Source organism: Physeter macrocephalus, chromosome 11 (genome assembly GCF_002837175.3).
Source record: "Physeter macrocephalus isolate SW-GA chromosome 11, ASM283717v5, whole genome shotgun sequence".
In the NCBI taxonomy this organism is placed as follows: Eukaryota; Metazoa; Chordata; class Mammalia; order Artiodactyla; family Physeteridae; genus Physeter; species Physeter macrocephalus.
The window spans coordinates 14,867,573-14,882,487 of NC_041224.1; the positions used below are offsets into that span (position 1 = coordinate 14,867,573).

The 14,915-nt window shown below is 38.8% G+C and overlaps 1 protein-coding gene across 1 annotated transcript in view; it reads right to left on the reverse strand.

Moving 5' to 3' along the window:
• Positions 1-14,915, reverse strand: part of LOC102987743 (cilium assembly protein DZIP1-like) — a 125,522-nt gene that overhangs the window by 110,152 nt on the left and 455 nt on the right. The window contains 1 exon segment of the mRNA XM_055087789.1: positions 2,372-2,559. Within this exon segment, the coding sequence (XP_054943764.1) occupies positions 2,372-2,559 (188 nt within the window).

The window sequence follows — 14,915 nt, forward strand, 5'->3', positions numbered from 1 at the left end:
ATCTAAAAAACGGATACAAATGAAAATACTTACAAAATAGAAATAGACCCACAGACATAGAAGACAAACTTATGGTTACCAAAGGGGATAGCAGGGGGTGGGGGAGATAAAGTAGGAGTTTGGGATTATCACATAAACACTACTAAATATGAAATAGATAAACATCAAGGACCTATTATATAGCACAGGGAACTATATTCAATATCTTGTAATAACCTATAATGGAAAAGAATCTGAAAAAGAATAGATATATATGTACATGTATAACTGAATCACTTTGCTGTACACTTTAAACTAACATAGCATTGTAAATTAACTATACCTCAATGAAAAAGTAGTTAAATTTTTAAAAGTAACCCTCCAAAAAGACAATTCCATATGTATGTAATTTCTTTGGATTGGCTGTCTTCTAGCACTTTTATGTAGATGGCTCAGTTATCTAGGTTTTCTTTTGGCAAGTATCTGATTGTTGAATTGCATAGGGCAAACAAAGAGTAACTGAAAACAAAATTCATGATCCTTGGAAAGCACTATAGATGGACCACATACCTTATTGAGGTTGTGGTAGATTGTCAAATGGTAAATGGTAGTAGCTGTTTGTCAGGTTCCCAGTGAGAGAAAAAACAAAGGAAGTTTCACAGATCAAGAGCAATAATATTGCCTATATTGAGATTAGAAATGTCCTGGTAAGGAGCATGGACTTGCATTTCTGCCTTACTACCTCAGATCCCCAAGCTCAAGTGCAGTGTCATGAAGCTGTAATTGGCAAGAGTAAACTCCACAGGATAAAGGGGGTTAAATGTACCTGCCATGGATACCTGGGTAAGCAGTGCACACTCTCACGTCTCATTAGATGTCTTGCCAGAATCAAAGTCCCTGGATTAATATTTCATCCTGTCAGGGCCAGAAGTGTTTTGCATCCTCTGGGCATGCCTAGTAGCATACCTTAGGCATCTGGGCTGGCCTCAGAGTCTTTTCAGTGGGTTTCAAGGCATTCACACGTGTAAGAGAAGCAGACAGTTTTACAGTGTTTGAAATAAAGGATCCTGTAAACACTCCTCTTGCCCCAACGTATTTATCCAAATCGAAGAACCTGTCCTTCACTGTTGGTTTAAATGTTGCTATCACCACGTCCTACTCTACCCTCCGTCCCTTTTCCTGTAGAGGGCAACACACCAAGATGAATACTAACACGCTAAAAACTTTTAAATCAGAATTATTACGATTATTATCTTCCAAAGATAAAAGAATGAGTAAGGTGGGTGGAAAGGATGATAGAAGAGAAAGGGCTGGGAAGAAAAGGTGAAGTACACTTAGTCCTCCTTGTCTGCAGATGTGCCTCGGTTCTCGCTTTTATCTCTCTGAAGGCAGGCAAATGAGATTTTGTGGGGGCGAATGTGTGTGTGTGTGTGCGCGTGCGCGCATAAGAGAGAGAAGGAGAGTGAGAGGATGTTGCGTGAGTGTCTGAGTCTTTTTCAGAGGAACAGGCTTTGCGAGTTTCCGTTTTCTTCAGGAGCCCAGTGTTTTTAGCAGCCCTGGCACGGTTCTGAGTGAGGAGGCACCGGAGACGCAGCAGCTGTGCTACGGCTGCCCTGTTGCAGCTGTTGAATGGCTGTACTCCCACCTGTGCTACTTGTGGGGTCCTTCCTACGTGAGTTCTGGTAAACTTGGCCCAGAAGAAGCATTCTAGGAAAATACAGTATAACTCTAATGATTCACCAGTTACTAAACAGTCGATTGAATAAATGTACGTATGTGAGTGTTTTGTCTGTGTATTTTCAAGCTGTTTTTATAACATTCGAATGTGGAACAATGGTATGTACAATGGACTTCCTTAAGACTTTAGTAATCAGTAATAGCAATAAAAGGCAAAAAAGGAGGAACAAGAATAACAACTAAAATTCATTCCAGAGCTCACATTTTACCAGGCACTGTTAAGGGTCTTAGCCCCTTTAACCCTCCCACTCTTGCAAGTAAGGTTTTACTATTTTCCTATTTTATGGATGACGAAACTGAGGTAAGGTTTAACAGTAAACTACCTCTATGAAAACACATAATTAATATTCTTAGAAATAGGTCATTCTGTGAAATAGCAAAAAATATTTTTGCCTTTAAAATATACTTACAATTTCAACTCAATAGGAAATAAGCGCAAAAACACTGTGCTGAGCTCTGTATGTTTTAATAAGCTTAGAAAGTGTCTACTCTTGAGGAGGAAATTGCAGCCCAGTAGCGCCCAAGCTTGTGTTCAGAATGGATTTTAAGAAGGTAGATGTCTCCATGCAGAAGATAAGCTCAGTTTTACTAGCCCAAGACAACTCCTAGACTATGTGAAAATGCAAGCGGCTAGTATTTGTATGAATAGACTCACGTCTTCTTTAATTGCTTGTCCTGAACCATATATAGTACTGAAATGATTTCCCTCAGATTCTCTGTGTGTCATGGTATCTGAGTTCATCATCTTTTTCGTTAGGCGTTTCTGCCAGTTTGTTTGACTTCTCAAGGAAGCATTGTCTTGACAGCGTCTGGGGTCATCCTCCATAGTGGAGCTCGTTAGAACTGTGCAGACACAAAGAGCACACCGAAGAAAAAAGGCAAGGCTGTAATGGGAATAACGGTGGTTTGGATAATCCAATTTACCTTCTTCTGGGAAAAAAAAGAAATTCGACCTCATGGATAGAGTATCTTTCCCCAGAGTAATTCCTGGATGTTAGACAAGTTTATTCACTAAAAAAAGATGACTGTGTGTACAGAAATGCCATTTAAGACGCACAATGGAGGCCAAGGAAACGAGACCATCTAGTTTATTTTCAGGACCATTATTAATTCCTACGGAATCTGTAAAGCAACACTTTTATAACAATGTAATTTAAAGGCTATCACATGATATTACATCTTGGACTGAGAGGGTAGTAACTGCTTGCTTTTTTTTTTTGCTTTTTATTCAGTGTTCTGCACAATAATTTTCCTGAAGTTAAATGCTGTGTTATATAATATTTTATTTTTTACTGTTAAAATATTCATTTACAAAGAGTTTTTAATAGAATTATAATGGTGAGAAATCAATGTTAATATAATCGAAGGACTGATTATGAAAAGGGAATATTCACTGTGTGAATTTGCCTAGGTGTTTATAAGAAAATTCAATGACATGGATTTCATCATGAATTCAACTCACTTTGAGGAACATTTCCTAAATGCTTACTCTATGACAATATGAGCTCAGTATTATTTTTTAAAAAAAGTGAGACTCACTATTTTCTCTGAGCTCTGGGTATTTATGGAATGTTAGACAGATAATCTGGACTTTAATTTTCTTATCTGTGAAATAAGAAAATTAAACTAAAATTAGAAAGAAATAGTGGAGGCATTTCTCTGAATTTTGTATGCTTGTGCTCCTATTTCTACAATTCAGCTTCCCTTCTACTCTAAACCTCATTAATAAGCAAGAATTCTAATGAAACATTAGAAATCATCTAATGGAAATGGATGTGCACAGCTTGCATCACACTATTACAACTTGGTGACTTTAGAAGTTGTTTGGTTGCCAAAATGTAGTTTGCATGGAGGTCACACAGACTTAAAACTTATTATTAGTTACATTTATCCACACTACTAATAGAATAGTGTCCACACTACTGTGTTGCTTTGGAAAATAGCCCAAAACCCACCAGCTTCATATTTTTGGACTTTCAGCCTGGAGATGATTTTACTTGTTCTCCAACTTAGATGTGTGCTAAGGCCAAATAAATTGTTTAAACAACTTTAAGGAGCCCAAACTAATAAATTAACAGGCTGTGCCTAAAAAGATGAGATATTTTTGTTTTATTTAATCATTAGGATTAAGCAATTCTAGTTGTCCAGAGGTACTAGGTATTGGATCATCTCAGTGAAGAGCTTGAACAAAACAGACACTGTAAAACTTGGTCTTTATTGCTAAAAATGGAAAGTCTGAAGATTGGAAAGTTGACCTAATATTGGCCTCAAATGGAAGCAAATTCAAACCAGAGCATAGGGATGGAAGACGTCCATGATGTCATTACCATTCCAAGGCTATTGAGAAACGAGGAAAATCACCTCCTGATCTCAGCTCGATGCCTGAGGATGCAAAGTCCAAGGGGAGGCCTAGATTCTTTCTTTATCATTGCTTTTGTATTTATCCCTAAACTTATTCTGAACACATTTTTCCAAAAATACACAAATATGTGCTTCAGTGTACAAACAGGTGATAAAGGGAAAGAAAAGGGCATGTGGAGGAGTTAGAGGGACCAATGTTTGAAGCCTATTCCCACTTACTTCTGTGTGACACATATTTAATCTTTCTGAGACTTCATTTCCAAATGTATGAAAGGGAGACTTTCGCATGGGCAGCATCTGACACAAAGTAAAGCTGTCAGAAATCATTGCCTCCTTCTCTCCTTTCTATTCTGCCACCTGCTTCTACACTGCTACACAGTCTGGTTCCACTCCCGGAACCATCTTCTCCACGGCATTGGCACTAGTGAGACTTTGCTGTGTTTTGTTACTTGATTAATATCTTACAGCCATAAATAATGCATCCACCTACTTGGAGATTGCTGCATTCCAGGCTGCTGACTTATCTTGAGAGTCACAGACAGCCCAGCCTCTCTGGGGTCAATAATGGTGGGGATAGCTCTGAGATCCTGGGGTGAAGCACGTGGGGTGGAGGGTGGGGGTGGAGATAAGTCTGCATGAAGCAGAACTAGTGATGTTGGTCAAACAGAAATTAGAGAGCAAAGGAAGAAGCAGATGAAGTTTGCAACTAGAGTGAGAAGAAACAAGCAGAAAACAGGAGATCAATGTGAATATATTCTCTCTTTTTGTGTGGATGATATGATGAGAGGCTAACTATACATTACCTAAATTCCTTAATGAGATCAAATTAAAGGGCTATGGATTACTACCTCCATCTAGAGATTAAACAGGAGGTTCATGCTGGCAGAAACCCTGTGCACAGAAGTGGACTATCTTGTGATAGTCCTGCGTGAGGAAGCACGTCTTGAGGAAGGCTGCTGCATCAGTGTACTTGTATTAGGGTAGGACCTTCTTGTTCTTCCAGGATTAGATATTGTTTGGGGTATCATAAATTTATGGGTAACTTTATATATGACATTCATGAAACCAAATCTGCTAGGGATTGGCTTCAATTGGCTTCAGAAGTGCAGGGAGCGGAGGGGAGTATAAAAGAAAGATGGGTCTTGGCTTTCTGTAGTTCCTTCACAGTTACAAGGTAGTGATTTTCTGCAAATTGTTTACAAAATATATGCTTCAGAAAATGAAAATGAGATCTAGCGATTTTGGATTCCAGGATTCATGCTAATGTGACCTGACCCAGATGGTGAATTGGCGAGAATTGCTAGAGTAAAGTTGATGCAGGAGAGTGGGACTTAGTTGTGAGTGGTCTCAGTTGCAGATTATGGCTAATTTTAGAACCCAGTGGTCTTTACTAAGGAAGGAAGTGCAAATTCTACAATTATAAACAGCAAGAGAAACTCTGTTTTTAGGTTCTTAACTTCAGGAGTTTCTGTTTAGTTTAGTGAAAGAATGCTTATATTCCATTGATACTGAGGGTCCAGGATAACTCAGTTATGTAATGAAGTCCCAACTGATGATGAAACAGTATACTATCCACATTGGCTTTAGTGACAACATTGTTGAAAAACTAAAAAACACAACCATAGGGCACGTGATCCCTTGAAATAATGGCACTGTGTCTCATCAGCAATATAATTTCCCAAATCATAAGGGATGGAAGGGAAGAAGTTTTGGTGCAGGACAGTGGCTACTGTATGAAAGGAAGAATAATTGAAACAAATTATTTAAGTCTTCAAAGAGTATAGAGTATTTATAGTTCAGATTTACCCATAGTTTAGAGCACAGAGCAAATCCTATCTTTTCCATGATGCTTTCTTGGACTTCTTATTAGTCTTCCATTATATTAAAAAAAAAATCTCAGTTATAGCATTTTGCATAATCTAGTTTGTGATCCTACTTAATGGTTTATGATAACCTTTTCTTCTTTAGAGCAGTGCTATCCAATGGAAATATAATGTGAGTCACATTTGTCACTTAAATTTTTTAGTAGCCATATTTAAAAGGTAAAAAGAAGTGGAGATTTTTTTTTTGCTTTACTTCAATGAACATTTTATTGAAATTTATTATATTGTATTATGTGTTGTTATGTTATAAACTTTTTATATGCATATAGAAACATTTACAGTCTTAAGTGTGCAGCTTGAGGAATCACCACTAAGTGAATCCATTTATGTAACTGCCACCCAAATCAAGAAATAGGAAATCTTGGAAGCCTCGCTTATGTCCCCTCCTAATCATGACCCTCTCTCTTCTCCTAAGAGGTAACTGTCCTAACTTCTAACACCACAGATGATTTTTACCTATTTTTGAACTTCATATAAACGGAATCATATAGTACATATTCTTTCATATATACATTCTTTCACAAAACACTGTGTTTGTGAGATCCATCTATCTTGCTGTTGATTTTCAGTGTTGCATACTTATGCCATTGTGTGACTAGACCACAATTTATTTATCCATTTTAGACCACTTTGAATAGTGCTGCTAGAATCATTCTTCTGCATTTCTCCTGGAGCATGTATGTGGGCATTTCTTTGGGTATTTATCGAGGAGCTGAATGAATACATACTTCAGTATTCTTAATTTCAGTTATCAGATTTTTTTTTTTTTTTGCAGTACGCGGGCCTCTCACTGCTGTGGCCTCTCCCTTCGCGGAGCACAGGCTCCGGACGCGCAGGCTCAGTGGCCATGGCTCACGGGCCCAGCCGCTCCGCGGCATGTGGGATCTTCCCAGACCGGGGCACGAACCTGTGTCCCCTGCATCGGCAGGCGGACTCTCAACCACTGCGCCACCAGGGAAGCCCTGTCATATTTTTTTAATTCTAGAATTTCCATTTGATTTTTTTTACAGTTTCAATTCCTCAGCTGAAATTTTCTTTCTTGTTATCTGATTTTTCAAATATATTAATAAAGTTATTTGAAAGACCATGGATCATAATTCCAATACCTGACTCCCCATGGTTGGTGATATTAATTTTAATAATATTTTTATCTTATCCAAAATCTTATCATTTCAGAATATAATCAATATAAAATTATTTTATATTGCTATTTTATATTCTTTTTTCATACTAATTTGATAAAACCCAGTGTGCGTTTTATAATTATAGCATGTCTCAGTTTGGACTAACCATATTTCAAGTATCAAGAGCCACATGTGGGTAGTGGCTACTGCATTGGACAGCACAACTCTAGAAATGAGCTCCTGTCTGACTTCTTTATTATCTTCAGAATCTCCTGTAACGCCATGAGTGACATGGCACATAGGAGACACTCAGTATAAAAATACATTGAATTAAACTCATCTTAGTTATTCGTGATGTGAGGTCAGTGAGACTCTATCAGGAGATTTAACCAGGTAGAAAGGGGGTTTGCCTCAAATAGAGCACTGATCTGGGCTAAAATCCTCCAGACAAGTGAAACTTCATGAAGCATATGAAGACAGAAGGTTGCTAGTAAAAGACAGAAGAGCCCGGGAGCTGGTGCTGGGAACTTGGATGACAGCCCAGTGCATTTTGCCTTGATGCCAGCACTGTGAGCTGTAAGCCCTCCCTTCCTGGACTCTGGATGGAGTATCTGGGCCCTGGAGCATCACTCTCTCACTGCGTATCTGTTCATGGGCCTTGGGCTAACCTTCCCTTTGCCTTTCCTTTGAAGTAGCACTGATTCTTGCACCCTGGGTGAGGAAAGGACACTAAAGAGTATCCTTTATCCCTTAAGCCCTAAGTGATAACCAGAAAAGTCCAACAGAAAAGTGACTGGTGTTAAGTTGCTTCTTTCAAAGAGGAGTTCTCCAAGCCTCTTCTGAAGCTAATGTGCTAATATGTCTTTACTCGACCTGAGGTCTTAGGCTAAGGCGTCAAAAAGCCAGAGTGTGCTGCTGTATTGATCACGCGCTGTAATTCCACTGACAGTTTCTCCAATTTATAGACCCTTGTCTCTGACCCAAGAGGCTTGTTTGAATTCCCTGATGGAAAGCTGACAGTTTGCCAACAATTCATTATTTTGGAGGCCAGTTAAGGCTTCATAGGAGCACATGCATTTAAATACATTTTTTTAAAAATCTCCAGTATTCCTCAGATCTTCGTTTCTTTACTACTTCTTTTGTTTACTTGCTTTACTGGTTGCCATAGAGCTTACAATATACATTTACTATTAATCCAAGCCCACTTACAAATAACACTATACCACTTTACCTGCAGTGTGAGTACCTTATAACAAAATAGTTTAACTTCCTCCCTATTTCTCCCCCTGTCCCTTATAGTACTGCCGTCATTCATTTCACTTGTATATAAACATATATATGATATTTAGATAAGCATACACAACCAAATACATTGTTGCTCTAACTATTTTGAACAAACTTTTACCTGTTATATCGATGAAGAATAAGAAAAATGAGTTTTTATTTTACCATCACTAATTCTTCTTCAGTGTTCTTCCTTCCTTTATGCAGATCCAAGTTTCTGACCTATATTACTTTCTTTCTCTCTAAAAAAAACTTATTTTAACATTTCTTGCAAGGCACATCTGCTGGCAACAAATTTCCTCAATTTTTGTTTGCCTGATAAAATCTTTATTTCTCTTTAACTTTTAAAGGATGATTTCATAGGGTAAAAATTCTAGGGTGGTGGGGTTTTTCTCTCAACACTTTAAATACTTCACTCCAGTCTCTTCTTACTTGCATGCTTTCTGAGGAGAAGTTGGATGTAATTCTTACCTTAGTTCCTCTATAGGTAAAGAGTTTTTTCCTCTGGCTTCTTTCATCTTTGATTTTCTACAGTTTGAATATGACATGCCTAGGTGTAGTTTGGGGTTTGTTTGGGGTTTGGTTGGGAGTTTTTTGGCGTTTATCCTGCTTAGTATTCTCTGAGCTTCCTAGATCTGTGATTTGATGACTAACATTAATTTGGGGAAATTCTCAGTCATTATTGTTTCAAAAATCTCTTCTATTCCTTTCTCCCCTTCTTTGGAACCAAGCAGAACCCTGCAGGGCCCTCCCTAAATACAAAGGACCCTCTATGTCCCCTGCCTCTTGTTTGTAGAAAGCTGAAGTCTCCCAGGACTCCCAGAGTCTCAAAAGCGTAGGCTCAAGTAGTTAATGATTAGGACCTTAGAGTCACAGAATCAGTGTCTGATGAAATAATGAGATTAACAGTATTGCACATAATAATCTATATCTTTGTGGGCGTTAGAACAGCTTGCTCTGCCCATATATGTAAGCAGGAAACTAAAATTGTCAGCAAAGAGATGCTAGAGACCCATGTCGACATCTTCCACTCAGAAAATACGGTGCCCTATGTCAGCACAAAGAAGTTACAGAAGGACCTAGCCCCTAATCCCATAAAAATGGAATGATGTCTGACAAGTGGGGACTTGTAAGCAGCTCTTTTGCCCCTTTCCTGTTTATCTATGTCTGTTCCCTGTAAACCTTAATTATAAAAATGAGATCACTAGGTAACATTTAACCTAACTCCTGACTTGTGCTCTACTGAATGTACACAATGCCTTTCCTAACCTGTCGACTCCTTTTCCTGGATTAAAAGGAGTATGAATGAAATCTAGTAGTTAAAGAATAACTGACTCTCTACCCCAGCTTCCCCTTAGCAAATTTGCAGGCAGACCATGCAGGCAAGAGAGCATCCAAAGGAAGATCAGGAGACGTCAGCAGTCTGCGCACAGTGGAAAAATGATGAAGAATCTGACCTCCTACCTTAATGATTAACTGAGATTGTGTCTCCTTGTTCCCTTTAAAAATTGTCACGGCTGAGGAGAATCTTTGGAGTTGGTGTCCAGACATGAGTCCAACTTCTCCCCAGATTGCTGGCTTTTCTGAATAAAGCACCTTTCATTTCTACCAACATTTACCCCTCGATTATTGGCTTTTGAGCATTGAGCATCCGAACCTGTGTTTGGTGACATCTTCTCCTGTGTATTCACATTACTTATGTGTTACTCCTTCTGCAGTTTTCTCACAGTCCTAGGACATTCCCTTCTGTTTTGTTTGTTCGTTTGTTTGTCTCTTTGCTTTTCAGCTTTCAAGGATTCTATGGATAGATCTCCTAGCTCAGATATTCTTTCCTCAGCCATGTCCAGTTTACTAGTAAGCCCATCAAAGGCATTCTTTATTTCTGTTGTAATGTTTTTGATCATTAGCATTTCTTTTTGGTTGTTTCTTAGAACTTCTGTCTCTCTGCTTACATTACCCACCTGTTCTTTGTGTGTTGTCTACCCACTAGAGTGCTTAGCATATTAATCAGAGTTGTTTTAAATTCCCAGTCTAAAAATTCCAACATCCCTGCCACGTCTGGTTCTGATGCTTTCTCTGTGTCTTCAAATTGTGTTACTTGCCTTTCGGTATGTTTTATAATTTTTTTCTTAATACTCAGACATGATGTACTGGGCAAAAAGGAACTGCTATAAATAGGCCTTAGTAACGTGGAGGTGAGGTGTGGGGGGATAGGAGACACTCTATGGTCCTGTGTTAGGTCTCAGTCTTTTAGTGAGCCTGTGTCTCCGGACCATGAACTTCACAAGAGTTTCTCATTTTTTTTCTCCCCCCCTTAGGTAGGACAGGATGGCTAGAGTGGGCTGGAGTTGGGTGTTTCCCTTCCCTGGTTAGTTAGGCTGTGATAAAACCCCAGCAGGTTAGGCTCTGGTTAACTAGTTTTCCCTGAGGGCAACCCTTGTTAAGAAGAACAGAATATCCAGGCATATTTCAAAATGGTTCTTTCCCTCTCCCCCAGCAGGAATGCTTGGGAGATTTTTCTCCTATATTTACTGTGGGAATCTGGTTATATTCCTGGAGCTAAATCTCACAGTATTGACTATGACTGGGTACGCCTGATGCCTTTTAACTCTCAGACTTGTCGGCCCTGAGCCTCCAGCAATTTGTAAATTACAGTGCTGATTTCCTACCCCAGCACTGGAATCTGCTCTGGTGAGCTGAGACTCCCTGTATTTGCCTGTCTCTCCAATCTTGGGAGCAGCTGTTTGCCCTGGGGATTCAGGAAGAGTTAATCTTCCAGTCTGTTTAGCTTTTTACTTATTAGGGTGGAGTGGTGACGTCCAAGCTCCTTATATGCAGAAAAGGACACTTAGTTTCTTTTAAGACACTATAATATTTTATGATATGATATTGATATTCTACCTGTGGTAAGAATGAATAAGTAATATGTAGATCTTAATAGTCTCATCAGTAACATTCTGAATTTCATCTCAATTTGCTTTCTGTTTACTTCATTAGAGACGAGACTTTATTTTTCTTTTTAACTGTTTGAATCCCTGTGCTATCTATTGCTAATTTTGTCTCTCCGATTTGCACATTGTAAAATACATCCTCATTGAATTATATCTTCATGGAAATTTCAGTTTTGTGACTAATACTTTTAGCTTCTATTAGTTGTTTTGTATTTCTTTATTTACATTTAAAATGCCTTAGTATCATAGAATTATAGTCTGTCAGAATCTTGGAAATTTTCTGGTACAGTTTCTTAATTTTATATCCAAGACATTAAGACACATATAATTATGCTTTTTGTGCAAGTTCATGCAGCACACATTCATGATCCAAACTAGAACTGACTCGCCATTTTGCTCTGAATAAAAGCTAACATCATGCAAGACATATAGGACTGGTGCCTGGCATCTCTGATTTCACATAGAATACTTATCCTGTGCTGGGCCTCTCCTCTTGCTGTTCCTCAGACACCAGGTACATGGGCTGCTGGGGGGCCTCTGCCTGGATGCTCCCTCTTCATAGAACTTCCTTCCCCCACTTATCTGCACAGGTAATGCTACATCTTCTTCAAGCCTTTACTCATTGTCACCTTCTCTAGAAGACTAACTCTCACCACCCAGGTTGAAATTGCACCTTCCCACATCTCCCTTACTAGGCTCCAGTTTGTCTTTTGCTTTTTACCACATTTGAACATACCGTATCTGATACTGAACTCAGGTTCAGCTACTCGCCACTCAAAAGCCAATTATCAAGGGGCAAGTGTCAGTAGAAAGGAAAGTGCTTTATTCAGAAAAACCAGCAATCTGGGGAGAAGTTGGACTCATGTCTGGACATCAACCCCGAAGATTCTGCTCAGCCGTGACAATTTTTAAAGGGAAAAGGGGGAAACAATCTCAGTTAATCATTAAGGCAGAAGCTCAGATTCTTTGTCATTTTTCCATTGTGTGCAGACTGCTGACTTCCCCTTATCTTCCTTTGGATGCTCTCTTGCCCGCGTGGTCCGACTGCAGATTTGTTAAGGGGAGGCTGGGGGTAGAAAGTCAGCCATTCTTTAACTACTTAATTCTTTATTCTTATTCGTTCTAATCCAGGGAAGGAATCAACAGGTTAGGCAAGGCATTGTGTACATTCAGTAGAGCAGAAATCAGGAGTTAGTTTAAATGTTGCCTAGTGATCTCATCTTTGTGATTAAGGTCTGAGGAAACAGAAATGAACAAACAGAAAAGGGCCAAAAGAGCCACTTACATAGCTTCTCTTCTTTACAGTCTCTCTCCCTGACTTAGCATGTGTGTCCCACAAGGGCACAGGCTTTTGTCTACATCTGTTCAATTATGCAGCCCAAGACTGAAAACAGAGCCAGGCACCTGATAATAACTTTGTTAGCATTTGTTGAATGGATGAATGACTGAATTCCAGTTGATTGATCATTTAATTTTTATGGCAACTTCATTTATTAAGCTTATATCTTATAAGAGCATTTAATTTAATAGCATCTAACAGCCATTTTTAAATGACATTAGCAAGCAGGAACAATTGAGCTGGAAAAAATAATGAAAATGAATATGGTCAACATAAATGTAGGTTAAAGTATTCAAATTAGTTATTTACCTTAGTGAGAACAACCTGGGGGATTCGGGAACAGAAGGTCGATGTGTAAATTCAGTTCAGGAAAGTAGTTCTCAAAGTGTGATCTTGGGCTTCCCCGGTGGCGCAGTGGTTGGGAGTCCGCCTGCCGATGCGGGGGGCGCGGGTTCGTGTCCCGGTCCGGGAGGATCCCACGTGCCGTGGAGCGGCTGGGCCCGTGGGCCGTGGCCGCTGAGCCTGCGCGTCCGGATCCTGTGCTCCGCAGCGGGAGAAAAAAAAAAAAAAAATGTGATCTTATCTGTCAAAACACTGCTTGTATTAATACTAAGAAGTCATTTCCTTTTTTCACTCTTATTCTCCCCCAAGTGTACAGTGAAGTTTTCTTGAGACTACATGATGTGTAATATCACAACAGATTGAATGCAGACACAGATTTGGGAATCCAGCTGTCTTCTATGGAAGAAGACATAAAAGCAAGTTACAAAAATGTAAAATAGTGCTTTTCTTCGCACTCTATATTTCTTTTATTTTATCAGTATAGTTAATTTTCATTACAGTATTATTTATAGTGACATGTATTGGTATCATTATATCAAAATTAATTAATATATAGGTTTTTTAAAAAATCCTCAGTTTTAATTTCTAAAATGGTAACTATTAAGGGATATAACCCATACAAACAAAAGCTCTTTGAGGCCCCCCCAATAATTTTTTTAAAGTGTAAAATTTTCTTAAGACCGAACTTTGAGGAGCACTGATCTCCAACAATATTGAGCTGCTTTTACAGAGTTTAATGACTGTATCACTGAGGTATTCTGGCCAGTTTGGCGCACTGGTCAGATTAAATATGGACAGGCATGAATTTCAAGACCCTTACTTCAAGAGTGAGGTAGTCAGACAGCCAATAAATCAGAAAAACACAGTGTAGTGGTGAAGAGTTTGGACTCTGAAGCCAGACTACCTGGGTTTGACTCTTACCCCTACTGACTTCCTGGTTTTGTGGTCTGTGCATTTTTCTTATCTATAAAAAAAATCGTAGATATGTCATATACAGTTGTGAAAATTCAATGATTTAATATATGAGAAGCACTTAAAACAGTGCCTAGCACATATAAACACTATATAAATTTTAATTATTGTTGTTGTTACTGTTATTAGTTTCTGCAGGCATAATTTGCACTTCCTGTAAAAAAGCAGTAACAGGAAAGAGTCTTATGGGGCTACATCATAGTAAGAAGGGCCAGTAGACAACTAATAAACACACAAGTAATAACAAATATTATTGGAAGTAATGATAAGGGCTGTGAATAAGATAACGGCATTGGGAATGCAGAATTACCAGGAGGCAGATGTCTCCTTTTAGCTGGAATGATCAGGGAAGGCTTTTGAAAATTTAACATTTGAATAGAGACTGGAATTATGAGCAAGGCGGAAACCACATGAAGATCATTAAGAGAATAATTATACAAGGAAAGGTGAGCATCAGAGGCCCTGGAGTGGGAGTGGCACTGACATGTTCAAGAGGCAGCTTTTAAGGTCATTGTTGCTAAAACAATAAATTCTGGGAAAAATGGAAGGAGATGGGGTTAGTACCATGATACAAATTAAATATTTTCCTGCATTCTATGGAAAACTGTTACAGGGTATTGAATGTGGAGTGACTAGAAGGGAAGTCTGTAGGGTGAAGGATGACTTTACAGGTACAGGGGTAGGTGAACAAAGGCAAGGAGGCTGGTTAAGAGGCTGTGGCTTAAAGATGACGGTGGCTTGATCTGAAGTTGTAATAGTAGGGATGGTGAAGTGGTCATATTTTATCATATATTTTGAAAGTAGAACCAGTAGGATATATTGGGTTGGCCAAAAGGTTTGTTCGGTTTTTTCCATAAGATGGCTCTAGTAGCACTTAGTTGCCTTTAACTTCATTGGAAACAATTTTGTTAGATTGTATGTAACAGCTGTCATATCAGTGTGC